At 40.4% G+C, this 15,770-nt stretch overlaps 2 protein-coding genes across 2 annotated transcripts; one reads left to right on the top strand and one right to left on the bottom strand.

Moving 5' to 3' along the window:
* The first annotated feature begins 1,515 nt into the window (after window positions 1–1,515).
* On the top strand, window positions 1,516–11,464 carry LOC141909742 (dnaJ homolog subfamily C member 27-like). Its single transcript, XM_074800340.1, has 7 exons — window positions 1,516–1,656; window positions 2,880–3,047; window positions 6,027–6,109; window positions 6,330–6,399; window positions 8,302–8,589; window positions 10,128–10,288; window positions 10,863–11,464. The coding sequence occupies exons 2-7, from the start codon at window positions 2,973–2,975 to the stop codon at window positions 10,993–10,995; spliced, it is 810 nt and encodes a 269-aa protein (XP_074656441.1). The 5' UTR covers window positions 1,516–1,656; window positions 2,880–2,972; the 3' UTR covers window positions 10,996–11,464.
* Window positions 11,465–12,368: 904 nt separating this feature from the next.
* On the bottom strand, window positions 12,369–15,743 carry LOC141909817 (mitochondrial inner membrane protein Mpv17-like). The gene is made up of 6 exons (XM_074800456.1): window positions 15,558–15,743; window positions 15,074–15,189; window positions 13,981–14,073; window positions 13,799–13,894; window positions 13,561–13,646; window positions 12,369–13,069 (listed from the first exon to the last, which is right to left on the bottom strand). Exons 1-6 carry the CDS (start codon window positions 15,625–15,627, stop codon window positions 12,934–12,936), a joined length of 597 nt encoding a protein of 198 aa, XP_074656557.1. The 5' UTR covers window positions 15,628–15,743; the 3' UTR covers window positions 12,369–12,933.
* Window positions 15,744–15,770: the final 27 nt, after the last annotated feature.

Here is a 15,770-nt window from a genome sequence, read left to right on the forward strand (position 1 = left end):
TACTCAACATCTTAGACTTGAAACTGATAAAGAAGATCATTTAATGGTCTCGTATGAAATGTGTCGAGTGTCATTGTTTATTGTCCTCGGACAATCAGATACAAATGTCTACACGCACCGTGCGCGCGGGTCACATCGCCAGACCGCCAGTTTCACTATCATTTAAATATGCATACCATTTAGCCAATCACTGACGAGTATGATTAATTATGCGCCCAATCACCGATAAGGACTTCGGGAGCGAGATGTCGGTGACACAAAATGACTGAAATATCCAATCTTTTAATAAGTTTAGAAGAGTTTTACGTCCCAACTGCAATTAGTTACAGTGTAACCCTAGTGGATCTTAAGAGACGGCCAGGGCCTTTTTATAGGTTGTTATGGCTCACAACTTGACTAAGTTAGCAGAGTCCATGTATGTTTCTCGACAGCCAACGCCAGGTGTGGTTTCGAACTAGGGACCTCTCGGTTCCCAGTCCTCCACTCAACCAACTGAGCTAACTGCACATGACTAATTAGATCAGTAATAAGATCAATAACTATCAGATATTTTAACCCTCTGATATGAAATGTACTTAATACACCGTAAAATAGATTGATTTTGAGAAGAGACGCAGTTTATAGAGCGAACATGGATTATAACAGTTGAATGTGTAAGTTTTGTGACCCGAATAGTTGGATAATGCGACGTGTGACCTTTTAGTGTTCGAGTCTTTGCCGTAGGAAATGTTGTGCCATAAGTAACTGGACTGTGTGCCTCGCACCTCGAGGTGCTTGTCACCCAATCGGATAAATATCGCTCCTCTTGTGATTATGTGATAAAATGTACTATCAAAATAGTATATACTACGTAACCGGATTAAGGTGAGTTGGTTGAGGTTTTTACCCAAATTATGTCCAAGAATGAAAAGTCAAACATAGTACAATTACCACCATCCTGATTAACGGAAAGCGATAAAAACGCTGTAAATTGTCTATAACGCTGCGATTTCTAAATTCCTGAGATAAACACGATTGGTAGAACACTATATCCGTGTTGACGCGATGAGGAGAGAATCCCACAATGATAAGAAAAAGTCCGAAAATGAAACTTCGAGATAGTAGTTTATTTCAACGTTTCGACTATATCCTAATAGTCATCTTCATGAATAACGAAATAATGAAACGTTGAAATAAACTACTATCTCGAAGTTTCATTTTCGGACTTTTTACTATCGTTGTGGGATTCTCTCCTCTCCTGAGATAAACGTTCTTCGTCTAGCGAGAGTTCGAATCACCGTGTAACTATCGAATTTTGAATAAGTAAATTCTTGGTTTTAAAATGTTTAAATCTGTACACAGTGGCTCTTTATAATTTCATCTATTTTCTCCATGTTTGAACGTGGCTAATCAGCTATTTAACACCCATTTCATCTTACAATTTCTCCGGCTTCATACGACTACAAGTCCGATATCCGTGAAATAGGGACGGTATACTCCTCTGTCCTCGTTGTAGTGTCAATCCGTCAGATGGAGCTCTTTACGAATCGGCCGTAAACAAAATAAATGAAGTAAACAAACATTTGAGCTGGTTTTATCGGAAAGATTCGCCGCTTATGAATAATTTGAAACCAGAGAACAATAATGGCTAAAATCTAGAAATACTAGGAAGAAAAAGTGAGTTTCAAAATGTGAAAAACGAGTTAAAAAGTAAGAATTGTACTGTAGCCAACAGGGCCCTGCCTACGTCCACAGGGACTTGTAACGATTGATAATGGATGAGACCAATGATGGGGGTACCAGTATCCCTGCAACTGTATACAGGGATAGTGGACCTGGTCATTGATATTGGTTTTATTCATTCACTATTAATTGTAACAAGTCCCTGTGCCTACGTCCACCAGCTCTGCTGGGTCCAGTGTCTCAAAATAATTTAACTCAAATTTTTGGTGTAATTGCTATTGGTTACTTCATGTTTTCAATGGGGACGACAATTCAAACTTAACCGTTTTAGGCTTAAACTATTTTGTGAAACTGGGACCACCACACTCACTACAAGTAGTAACTTGTAACAGAGTTGTAGATTGTCTGTTAGGCCTAATCTAGTGTCATATAAAACCTTATTTACATTGATCTACTACTCTGATATATGAGCCGGTGCTGTGCGCCAGACTCTTAATGTCTATTTCAACCTGACTTAAGAGCATTCCTGGTGGCCTAGCTCACTAATTTTTGGTAGTACATACCTGATAGAAGTCTTATTAGGAATAGAATGCATTGGCAACAGACCTAAAACATCATTTTTTAATCCATTTGAAACTGTATTGAAGAATATCCAAAAAGTCTTCACTGAAAGGGGTTAAATGAAGAGAAGTGACTCCATGATTTGAAAGTTTAACAATATGTCTCCATGCCGACCAACTGAAGTTTAGTACGTAGGCATGGAAACATATTGTTAAACTTTCAAATCATGGAGTCACTTCTCTTCATTTAACCCCTTTCAGTGAAGACTTTTTGGATATCCTTCAATACAGTTTCAAATGGATTAGAAAATGATGATTTAGGTCGACTGCCTGTCCTTTATGGTCCTATTAAGACCTTTATCAGGTATGTACTACCAAAAATGAGCGAGCTAGGCCACCCGGAATGATCTCAAGCCAGGTTGAAATAGACATTAGTCGTTTGAATACCAGTTGTTGTTACCGGTTCCCTAACAGGGACTGGACTGTGACTTAGTCTCGAACCTGTCCCACCCGACTATAAAAGCTTAGCACCAACGGCTAGGTAACTATTAGTAGGCCCCTGTCGGTGGGAGCGACTAAACACTGCAGTGCCCCCTATTGGATATGTACCTAACCTAACAGTAACACTGAATAAATGTGAATTGAAATTCTTTTCAGCCACTTGGTCCTCGGATTTGACTTGAGGGATTTTGCATCATTTTGCTCCAATCAACGTCGTTTGTCTTGACGGAATCCATTTTTCTGAAGACGATGGAGAACAACAACAAAATGAAGAGATCTGTGAGAATTAAGATAATCAGCATGGGAAATACTGAGTCTGGGAAGGTGTGTGTAGTTCATTAATGTAGTCAGGTAGTCAGTAACTGGACTGTGGTTTAGTCAGTAGCAAGACTCTGGTTTAGTCAGTAACTGGACTGTGGTTTAGTCAGTAACTGGACTGTGGTTTAGTCAGTAACCGGACTGTGGTTTAGTCAGTAACCGGACTGTGGTTTAGTCATTGCTACTGGTTTAGTCAGTAACCGGACTATGGTTTAGTCATTGCTACTGGTTTAGTCAGTAACCGGACTGTGGTTTAGTCAGTAACTGGACTGTGGTTTAGTCAGTAGCAAGACTCTGGTTTAGTCAGTAACTGGACTGTGGTTTAGTCAGTAACTGGACTGTGGTTTAGTCAGTAACCGGACTGTGGTTTAGTCAGTAACCGGACTGTGGTTTAGTCATTGGTACTGGTTTAGTCAGTAACCGGACTATGGTTTAGTCAGTAACTGGACCGTGGTTTAGTCAGTAGCAAGTCTGCGGTTTAGTCAGTAGCAAGACTCTGGTTTAGTCAGTAACCGGACTGTGGTTTAGTCAGTAACCGGACTGTGGTTTAGTCATTGCTACTGGTTTAGTCAGTAACCGGACTATGGTTTAGTCATTGCTACTGGTTTAGTCAGTAACCGGACTGTGGTTTAGTCAGTAACTGGACTGTGGTTTAGTCAGTAGCAAGACTCTGGTTTAGTCAGTAACTGGACTGTGGTTTAGTCAGTAACTGGACTGTGGTTTAGTCAGTAACCGGACTGTGGTTTAGTCAGTAACCGGACTGTGGTTTAGTCATTGGTACTGGTTTAGTCAGTAACCGGACTATGGTTTAGTCAGTAACTGGACCGTGGTTTAGTCAGTAGCAAGTCTGCGGTTTAGTCAGTAGCAAGACTCTGGTTTAGTCAGTAACCGGACTGTGGTTTAGTCAGTAACCGGACTGTGGTTTAGTCATTGCTACTGGTTTAGTCAGTAACCGGACTATGGTTTAGTCAGTAACTGGACCGTGGTTTAGTCAGTAGCAAGTCTGCGGTTTAGTCAGTAGCAAGACTCTGGTTTAGTCAGTAACCGGACTGTGGTTTAGTCATTGCTACTGGTTTAGTCAGTAACTGGACTGTGGTTTAGTCAGTTACTGGACTGTGGTTTAGTCAGTAACCGGACTGTGGTTTAGTCATTGCTACTGGTTTAGTCACTAACCGGACTATGGTTTAGTCAGTAACTGGACCGTGGTTTAGTCAGTAGCAAGTCTGCGGTTTAGTCAGTAGCAAGACTCTGGTTTAGTCAGTAACCGGACTGTGGTTTAGTCATTGCTACTGGTTTAGTCAGTAACTGGACTGTGGTTTAGTCAGTTACTGGACTGTGGTTTAGTCAGTAACCGGACTGTGGTTTAGTCATTGCTACTGGTTTAGTCAGTAACCGGACTATGGTTTAGTCAGTAACTGGACCGTGGTTTAGTCAGTAGCAAGTCTGCGGTTTAGTCAGTAGCAAGACTCTGGTTTAGTCAGTAACCGGACTGTGGTTTAGTCAGTAACTGGACTGTGGTTTAGTCAGTAACCGGACTGTGGTTTAGTCATTGCTACTGTGGTTTAGTCAGTAACCGGACTGTGGTTTAGTCAGTAACTGGACCGTGGTTTAGTCAGTAGCAAGTCTGCGGTTTAGTCAGTAGCAAGACTCTGGTTTAGTCAGTAACCGGACTGTGGTTTAGTCATTGCTACTGGTTTAGTCAGTAACTGGACTGTGGTTTAGTCAGTTACTGGACTGTGGTTTAGTCAGTAACCGGACTGTGGTTTAGTCATTGCTACTGGTTTAGTCAGTAACCGGACTATGGTTTAGTCAGTAACTGGACCGTGGTTTAGTCAGTAGCAAGTCTGCGGTTTAGTCAGTAGCAAGACTCTGGTTTAGTCAGTAACCGGACTGTGGTTTAGTCAGTAACTGGACTGTGGTTTAGTCAGTAACCGGACTGTGGTTTAGTCATTGCTACTGGTTTAGTCAGTAACCGGACTATGGTTTAGTCAGTAACTGGACCGTGGTTTAGTCAGTAGCAAGTCTGTGTAGTCAGTAGCAAGACTCTGGTTTAGTCAGTAACCGGACTGTGGTTTAGTCAGTAACTGGACTGTGGTTTAGTCAGTAACCGGACTGTGGTTTAGTCATTGCTACTGTGGTTTAGTCAGTAACCGGACTGTGGTTTAGTCAGTAACTGGACTGTGGTTTAGTCAGTAGCAAGACTCTGGTTTAGTCAGTAACTGGACTGTGGTTTAGTCAGTAGCAAGACTCTGGTTTAGTCAGTAACTGGACTGTGGTTTAGTCAGTAACTGGACTTTGGTTTAGTCAGTAGCAAGACTCTGGTTTAGTCAGTAACTGGACTGTGATTTAGTCAGTAGCAAGACTCTGGTTTAGTCAGTAACTGGACTGTGGTTTAGTCAGTAACCGGACTGTGGTTTAGTCATTGCTACTGTGGTTTAGTCAGTAACCGGACTGTGGTTTAGTCATTGCTACTGTGGTTTAGTCAGTAACCGGACTGTGGTTTAGTCAGTAACTGGACTGTGGTTTAGTCAGTAGCAAGACTCTGGTTTAGTCAGTAACTGGACTGGTTTAGTCAGTAGCAAGACTCTGGTTTAGTCAGTAACTGGACTGCGGTTTAGTCAGTAACCGGACCGTCGTTTAGTCAGTATCTGGACTGTGGTTTAGTCAGTAACTGGACTGTGGTTTAGTCAGTATCTGGACTGTGGTTTAGTCAGTAGCAAGACTCTGGTTTAGTCAGTAACTGGACTGTGGTTTAGTCAGTAGCAAGACTCTGGTTTAGTCAGTAACTGGACTGTGGTTTAGTCAGTAACTGGACTTTGGTTTACCGGGTAGTCATTGCTACTGGTTTAGTCAGTAACTGGACTGTGGTTTAGTCAGCACCCATATTTCTAACACCTCAAAGTCCATCTCTAAAGAAGTTAACAACAATAGTTTTAGGCCTATCCTAGATAAATGAATTTGTTCTTTTGATCTTGTTTTTTTCAGAGTTGTATAATAAAGCGTTATTGCGAGAAAAGATTCGTCCATAAATATCTCGCTACGATTGGTATCGATTACGGTGTCACTAAGTAAGTTACCGAGGGGTCGGGGGCCGAAGGGCGGGGGCCGAGGGGGGCTTTTAATACAGCTTCTACCCACACAGATTTCAAGAGATTTTTTGGAAATGGCTCATAGATTTGAGTCCTTCCCATTGTCCCCCCCCCCTGTCCATAAGTCATTCCCTGAATTCAGTTAGAGAACTTAGAGAACTTGATATTTCTTCGATGATTTTGTTCTTGAATTTTTTAGAGTAAATGTTAAGGAGAAAGAGGTGAAAGTGAATATATTTGATATGGCTGGCCATCCGATATTTTATGAGGTAATTTAAAAGAGGTCGCGGGGTTTTTCGCCCACTTGGGATTGCAAGCGTAGACTCACTTTTTGTCCGTCGATAGGTGAAATCAAAAGCTTTTCCCAGTCATATTTACAACCGCAATCAATGACAGAATTGTAGCTCATGACATGTTCTATGATTTGGTCAGTTTCATTGAGGTCATTGGTTGCTATAGCCTATATGTTCACCAGGGGGCGTTGGATAGCTTTTTGCTTCCTCAATTGTAGCTCGTGACATGCTCTATGATGTGGTCAGTTTTCAAGGTTGGTTTCAATATATGTTCTGTTCACCAGGGGGCGTTGAATTGCGAAATAACACGGTATTCATCGATAACGAGCATATTTTGTGTCCACAATCAATTGCAAAGTTGTAGCTCGTGACATTCTATGATTGCGGTGAGTTTCAAGCTCATTGGTTTGTTCATATGTTCACCAGGGGGCGTTGACTATTGAAATTTTCAGATTGTCTACCGCATTTCACCAAGCGGGTGGGCGTGGTGTCCCTGCACGATTCTAGGACAATTGCCCCCCTAGGACAATTGCCCCCCGAATATAATCCTTTTTGTTTTGGATTAACACCACCTAAATACTTTACTTACAAATTCATTTGTATATTATTGAATATAGATTCATAAGATATAGAATTACTGATGTCGTGTGCACATCAAAAACTTTAAAATCAATCCTTGAGTAATTATAATTCACTTACCAAATTAAAGGAAACTTAATTAGTCCACTTATTAGTGCATTAGTTAACTTGGCTAATTTATTGGAATTAGTTTCAGTGTTACTTTAGCCAATCGAAAACTTTAAATCAGTCCTAGAGTAATTAAATAATTAGTTAGAAGTTAATATCTGCGTTACTTTAAGATTAAACAATTAAATAATTAGTTAGAAGTAAATATCTGCGTTACTTTAAGATTAAACAATTAAATAATTAGTTAGAAGTTAATATCTGCGTTACTTTAAGATTAAACAATTAAATAATTAGTTAGAAGTTAATATCTGCGTTACTTTAAGATTAAACAATCAAATAATTAGTTAGAAGTTAATATCTGCATTACTTTAAGATTAAACAATTAAACAATTAGTTAGAAGTTAATATCTGCATTACTTTAAGATTAAACAATTAAATAATTAGTTAGAAGTTAATATCTGCGTTACTTTAAGATTAAACAATTAAATAATTAGTTAGAAGTTAATATCTGCGTTAATTCAAGATTAAACAATTAAATAATTAGTTAGAAGTTAATATCTGCATTACTTTAAGATTAAACAATTAAATAATTAGTTAGAAGTTAATATCTGCGTTACTTTAAGATTAAACAATTAAATAATTAGTTAGAAGTTAATATCTGCGTTACTTCAAGATTAAACAATTAAATAATTAGTTAGAAGTTAATATCTGCGTTACTTTAAGATTAAACAATTAAATAACTAGTTAGAAGTTAATATCTGCATTACTTTAAGATTAAACAATTAAATAATTAGTTAGAAGTTAATATCTGCGTTACTTTAAGATTAAACAATTAAATAATTAGTTAGAAGTTAATATCTGCGTTACTTCAAGATTAAACAATTAAATAATCAGTTAGAGGTTAATATCTGCGTTACTTTAAGATTAAACAATTAAATAATTAGTTAGAAGTTAATATCTGCGTTACTTTAAGATTAAACAATTAAATAACTAGTTAGAAGTTAATATCTGCGTTACTTCAAGATTAAACAATTAAATAATTAGTTAGAAGTTAATACCTGCGTTACTAAGATTTAACAGATTTAATTTGAGGGCAATTGTCCGGGGGGGGGGGGCAATTGTCCCGATACCGTCCCTGCGCCCCTACTGGTTTGAGTTCCGTTGTCAATCGTCTCTCGTCGCGATTTTCAGGTTCGCAACGAATTCTACAAAGACACGCAGGGGGCGCTGCTCGTGTTCGACGTCACCGATCGACGGAGTTTCGAATGCCTCGAAACGTGGATGAACGAACTGAAAAACGATATCGGTAACCCGGGCGACGTCGACAACATCGTGTTCGTCGTCTGCGCGAATAAGATCGATTTGAAAACGAAACGCGCCGTCGACGAGACGGAAGCGCGTTATTGGGCGGAGAGTCGCGGGTTTCATTATTACGAGACGTCGGCGCAGAACGGCGACGGCGTTCAGGAAATGTTTCAAGTAAGGTTCGAAAATGTTAACTTTGATCGATTGGATCGTCCTCCCTCGGCGGGGGAGGATTCGAACCTCTGATGGCTTCGCTACACTCAGCCACGGCACAAACCCCTGCCACCACACTAGTGTCTATTTCAACCTGACTTGAGAGCATTACGGGTGGCCTAGCTCGCTCATTTTTGGTAGTACATACCTGATAGAAGTCTTATTAGGACCAGAAAGGACTGGCAGTCGACCTAAAACATCATTTTTTAATCCATTTGAAACTGTATTGAAGGATATCCAAAAAGTCTTCACGGAAAGGGGTTAAATGAAGAGAAGTGACTCCATGATTTGAAAGTTTAACAATATGTTTCCATGCCTACGTACCAAACTTCAGTTGGTAGGCATAGAGACATATTGTTAACCTGTCAAATCAGGGAGTCTCTTTTCTCCTCTCAATGCAGATTTTTTGGATATCCTTCAATACAGTTTCAAATGGATTAAAAAATGAGGATTTAGGTCGACTGCCAATGCATTCTGGTCCTAATAAGACTTTTATCAGGTATGTACCACCAAAACTGACTGAGCTAGGCCACCCTGTATGCTCTCAAGTCAGGTTGAAATAGACATTAGACAGGGTGCGCAGGTACATGTGCAGATTGCCTGTTGTAAAATCGCTGAGGTAAAATTCACGGAATAACTATAAATGGGAAAACCTGGGCTAGAATAAAACGGGATTTCTGATTGGCTATTAATGACATCATCTAAGCTACACATGTACCTGCGCACCCGGTCTAGTATGGCAGGGGTTCGTGCCGTGGCAGAGTGTAGCAATGCCATCGAGTTCCAATCCCTGCCGAGGGAAAGTATGTCAATCGAAATAGGTATTCTAAAAATCTACCTGCCCAGAGTAGAGGATTGTCAAAATAAGTCAATGGCGTTCTCGGATTCTTTGGGGCGGACCTGAAAATTTGAAAAAGGCTGATTTGGCCATGCGAGGGCTACAAACAGGGGCTTTTCTGGACCTAATTAGGCCAACTTTTATAATCTTGCCCTCTGATGGAATGTTTAAATTTCACTAGCCTGATAGATTGAATTCTGGATGGTTAATATGCACATGAAGTATAAATCACAGGCGTTGTAGTGATTGACACTGCTGCCCTCTAATCAGATTTTTTTGATGATATTTAACCCTTTCAGTGCTGGCATATTAATACCCTATAGTGCTGAAGATAATTTGAAAATTCTGAAAAATTTCACCCTAGTGTGTTGAATAATGGGAATACCACTATAGTGCGTCTACACCGCGGCGCGGTGTATCGTTAGTTACTAGTATTTTACTATGTTTGACAGGTGCTGCCATCTTTCAACAGAGATAATAAGTAATTACTAATTGAATCAATACACTGCAGTGCGGTGTACTAGCAAAATCCATCACTGATTCGTACGCCGCACTGCGGTGTAGACGCACTGAAAGGGTTAATGATATTTGAATATATCAATTGAACGAAGGTGTTGCGTAGACGATCCAGAGAGATAAATGATTCGCTGTTTTATTGCAGGTGTTATTCGAAGGTGTCGTTAAGGCTATAGATAACGGCGGTAAACGAATCCCGGTCAACACTCAACTCGGTTATACTAAAGAACAAGTCGACGCGATACAACGCCTTAAAAACAGTAAGGACAACTACGAACGTTTGGGCCTGTTCCCCGGAGCGAGCAAGTAAGTCACGTCTAGTATTTAAAGTATTTATTACGATGAAAATAGCTAAAAATGTTAAATAATAATTCGGACCAGTATATAGCACATAGGAGGGAGCCTAGTTAGTAGTTACCTAATTGTTGGTGGTAAGCTTTTTATAATCGGATGGGCTTATACCAACTCAGTGGTTTCTTTCAACACCAACTCAGTGGTTTGTGAAAATATCCGATCGTGAAACTAAACCACAGTCAGGTTACTGACTAGAGGGAGCCATGACCTGTCATTCGGTCCTGTTGAGCGCATAAGACCTGTTCGATAGGATCTTTGCGCTATAGAATAGCTTTTTATTATCATATTTGAGAGAGGCGCAGTGGCCGAGTCGTTTAAGCCGCTGGTCTCGTCAATCTAGGGTTTACGGGTTCAAACCCTGGGGTGGCGACAGAGTTTCTTGGTCGAAGGTTCTTCTCCGGTCTCTCCCCCATCGGGAGAAAGAAACATCGAACCCGCTTTCAATGCCCTGCGTGGCGCTTAGCGGGTTGAGGGTGTTCAAAAAAAAAATTCATAATCATTATGATTCACATCGATCTGTTTTCAGGGAAGAGGTGAACAAGTCGTACCGGAAACTCGCCGTCTTGCTGCATCCCGACAAAAACGTAGCGCCGGGCAGCGAGGAAGCGTTTAAATTGCTGGTCGCCGCGAGAACGTCGCTGCTGAAAGCGGCCAGATAGCGCCGAGCGGAATTAACGACTTTAAAAACGACGCCCCCTGGTGGTGACGTTAGTTTGTGTACGAAATCCGTCCCCCTAGTTTCGGTTAAAAGATGAAATTCAAGGTCGCGCGGACCATGTTCGTAGTTTTTGTTGAGAAAACCTGATTTTTTCGTCACTAGATTCCGTCCATGACTTGTAATTGAATTTGTTACGTAATTGGTTTCTGCTAGGCTCAGTTCTATTGAGGAGGCTCAGCTGTCAATCAACAGCCTAGAGCCACACCCCTTTCCCCGGACGTGTGAAGTGTCAAAATTCAGAGGCGTGTGGGTGGCTCCGAGCTGCGGATTCACACCTGCTATGAAACCTCCGACTCGTGATAAATGACAATATTTGTCAACTTAATATTGATTTTGTGTATATTTTAGACATTTTTTGTCATTTTCATTATTTGCAAGTTTTTAAGTGGAAAATTAATATCAGTTCTTCGCAGCAGAATTTTTGTGTTGTTTCTTTTCATTAATTCTTTTTTTATTTGGAATCTGATAAATCTACGTTGAGCACCGACTTGCTCTGGTAAATTCTGTAGAAATGACACCTTTCATTAGATTAATCACCATTTACCGGGTGAAGTCTGGTGATTGATGGCGGTCAGAAGTAATATTTAGGACTGGTATGACCAGTGGAATACAGTCACCAGCGAGGGCCGAAAGTGCAAAGCTCATTCCCACATTAACCATGCAATTCTGGCTTTTTTAAGCCAGAGGTTCTATTTTATTACAAAATTACAAATATTGTTGGAGGAACTGATTTTGTTTCTCGGGCTTCCGATACAAGACCCTTATTTTTGTACTGTCTGTCTGTCTGTCTGTCTCACTCTGTGTGTCCATCTGTCTGTCTGTTCGTCTGTCTATCTGTGTCCATCCGTCTATCTGTGTGTCCATCTGTGTGTCCATTCGTCTATCTGTGTGTCCATCTGTCTGTCTATTTGTCCATCTGTCTGTCTGTCTATCCGTGTGTCTGTCCGTCTATCTGTCTGTCTATTTGTCTTTAGCGACATTTAGTTTTAGAAGTCAAAGGCCTCTATTCGGGTTGATCCGCGTGGTTCCATCCTCAGTTTTAGATATTTTTGAAGAAATTCCAAAAGGTTGCAATTTCCGATAGGATGAATGTCAAATTTACAGGTTTTAACGATGTCTTGACGAAAAGGAAAGGCACGGGTCTGGACCCCCGGAAACCACTCCCTAAATCCACCCTGTACACAGGGTGCTGGCTGTAGATTTTTACCCGCATCAACCGGGTACATACCATCAGTGTCTACGACAACGAACGAAAATTCAAAATCGCTACCAGTGAATCTTTTTATTTTTATTCACAAAATAATTCGATGCGATTATTTAAAATGAACACAAGCAGAGTGTAAACAGTATTACGAGGTAAACTTTGAACGTTGATTTTTCGTAATTAAATACGAATTCATGCACAGAAAAAAGATCAGGGGCCGGTTGCTCAAAAGTTGGTTAGAGTTAACCAGTGGATAATTGACGTGGTGACAATTAAAACTTCATTGTTACTTTAGTATTTATCAGGGGCTGTAGTTGCTCAAAAGTTGGTTAGAGTTAACCAGTGGATAGTTGACGTGGTGATGATTAAAAGTTCATTGTTACTATAGTATTTATCAGGGGCTGCAGTTGCTCAAAAGTTGGTTAGAGTTAACCAGTGGATAGTTGATATGGTGACAATTGAAATTTCATTGTTACTATAGTATTTATCAGGGGCTGTAGTTGCTCAAAAGTTGGTTAGAGTTAACCAATGGATGATTGATATAGTGACAATTGAAATTTCATTATTAGTTTGGTATTAAACGGCCGGTTACCTTAAACCAACTTTCGAGCAACCGGCCCCAGAATATCACACACGCACACGCACTCCGGAAAATAACTCCATCGCTCTTTTTTATCAACTAGCGCAAGTCGAACAGCTATCGTTGATTATTTGTTCGTCGGCGATCTCGTCGATTTTGGTAACCTGTTTCTCCGACGCCCACGCTAAATACGCGTTCCAACCTAGCGCCACCATTTGCACCACGAATATCCTTGAAAACAAACGCGTAAGAAATTTGTTACGATCGGTATTGAAAATTTGTAATCTTCGTGATATTTGTATGAAAATTCCTCGATTGAAGGATCCAGCCAACTAAGAATTTGTAAGTTGTCATTCGGCCGCAATTTGTATGGATCATTCGGTCATGTATAGATATGAATATATATCATTCAGTCCAAACTTATACAAGTCCATTGTCTTTAAGAAACTTGGTATCATTGGTTCAATGTTGTCAACAGTATAAAATTGCCGCATTTAGGCTAAACAAAAATGATACCTTGTTTCTCCGCAGCGGCCGGGTCATTTTTGTAAAATATGATAAAATTTATAAACAGTTCATTTCTATAGCGGCCGGGTCTGTTATGGTGAAATTGATCACGATTTTAAAAAAAAGTAATGTATAGGGTAGATAGGCGGCCGGCCGGGTCAACATTTAAGCTCAGCAGAGCGGAGAAACAAGGTATCAATTTTTTTTGGCCTTACCTGTGTTGTAGAGGAACGAAATAGAAGTTCAGCAATTGAGTAGCCGGCCATACTTTATAACTGTTCAACAGCATTTGGAAATAATCCTACAAAGCAAAAAAATTCGAAAATGATTTCATTACAGAATTAGAATCAATTCATTTTGAGTATCGACTAAAATTTAGCTGAACTGATTTTCCAATATCTGTGAACCTGATTTCGGGAACAGATTCTCTGCAGGGTTGAACCACAATTTTACCTGATTGATTTTTTCTTGTATTTCCAGCGAGCTCTTCCCCTGCCCGGCGCTCATTATAGTCAGAAACCCGAACAGGAAAGTCGGCGCGAAAAATATCTCGAAATAGAAAAAAACGAACGAAATTAATTTCGGAGTCTAACGTGTACAGGATTCAAATCTCGAAGCGCCGTCGTCGTTCTCACCTGGTCGGCGGCCATCTTTTTAAACGCGGTCACTTTCGTCGTGCCCGGGAATAGTTTGTCTAAAGTAACGTACCATTTTCGGATTACGGGACCCTGAAAAAGATGGTAAATACGACCAAACAAGGTTAAAGTCGCTGCTGGAGATTACGAAACGAGCCGCCGGTTTCTACGGAATTTCCGGTGTCTGGTCTTTCACAATTCTCAGTTAGACTATGAACATCAAGGGCGCCTCATTTCTAGAAACTGGTAAATGAAGATGTATGCTCTTTGAAATCCGTTCGAATAATTATTTATCATTTTTTGACTGACGATATTGATCTGGATCCAGTTCCACAGTTGTGGGTTAAGATTTTGCTCTGAGTTAACTCATTGAAAATGAACTAACTTTAAATCAGAGTTAACTCTAACTCACAACTGTGGAACTGGATCCTGAGTTCAGAGTTAACTCTAACTCACAACCGTGGAACTGGATCCTGAGTTCAGAGTTAACTCTAACTCACAACCGTGGAACTGGATCCTGAGTTCAGAGTTTACTCTAGCTCACAACTGTAGAACTGGATCCTGAGTTCAGAGTTAACTCTAACTCACAACCGTGGAACTGGATCCTGAGTTCAGAGTTAACTCTAACTCACAACCGTGGAACTGGATCCTGAGTTCAGAGTTTACTCTAGCTCACAACTGTAGAACTGGATCCTGAGTTCAGAGTTAACTCTAACTCACAACTGTAGAACTGGATCCTGAGTTCAGAGTTAACTCTAGCTCACAACTGTAGAACTGGATCCTGAGTTCAGAGTTAACTCTAACTCACAACCGTGGAACTGGGTCCTGGTTGTTAATGCATCTTAGAAGTAAATGGGTACCGTGTATTTCGGATTTAATCTTTTAATGAAATTCATGAAATCAGTTCAACATTTATGATCAATTTGTGGTTTCGATCTAAAATTCGAATCTGACAATGAAATTGGCGTTATTTGGATGGAGATCAATGCGGGATCATGAGATAGCTGTGGTGGGCCTACCATAAAATTGGCATAATCTGGATCATGGCACGAATTAGGTCTAGGGGATTTAGGCGACTGGCCCACGTACTCACCGCGAGACAGGCCCCGAATAGTAGAAATCGCCCGCTACGCTTGAAATCGAAATCCGCCATTTGGCGCCTTTCAACTCCGAATTGCGCGATCGCATCTCCAACACACATTAAACTACCTGAAATATGAGAAATAATGCCAACACATTTAGGTAGTCGGTAACCTGTCAGTGGTTTAGTTTTAGAATCAGGTATTGTTATCCAGTATTGGTATAGGCCCACATGCCTCAATAACTTTCCACCTAGATGATTAGGTACCGTAATTTCACATTTTCGCGATGATCATATCTGAATTCAAGGGTAGGGCACATCTCAGAGTATCTGACAGTGACAATCATCAAACCAGAATCGTGTTTATGTCGTTTGACTGGAGCTTTTTTCATTTACGTAATAACGGGTGTTCTAATTCATCCTAGGAAAACGATTTTGGCTAGAAGTATGGTCGATTCCCACCTAGGAAAAGTATACGACTTGAAAATACCCTTACCGACTGTGAAAGACTGCGTTTTCCAGGGATGTTTGTCCAACAGATTCAAATATAAACGCAGCAGACGCATCTTGAATTCTTTCTCCGACGGCAGATTTATCCAGAAATGATTATTTGCGACGGATTATATTCAATTTTTACTAGATCCCAAAACACGACGACCAAATTTTACTTGAATTGATCCCGATTCCTTCTACCCGCTGGTGCTGCCAC

Source organism: Tubulanus polymorphus, chromosome 8, assembly GCF_964204645.1.
Source record: "Tubulanus polymorphus chromosome 8, tnTubPoly1.2, whole genome shotgun sequence".
Classification (NCBI taxonomy): domain Eukaryota; kingdom Metazoa; phylum Nemertea; class Palaeonemertea; order Tubulaniformes; family Tubulanidae; genus Tubulanus; species Tubulanus polymorphus.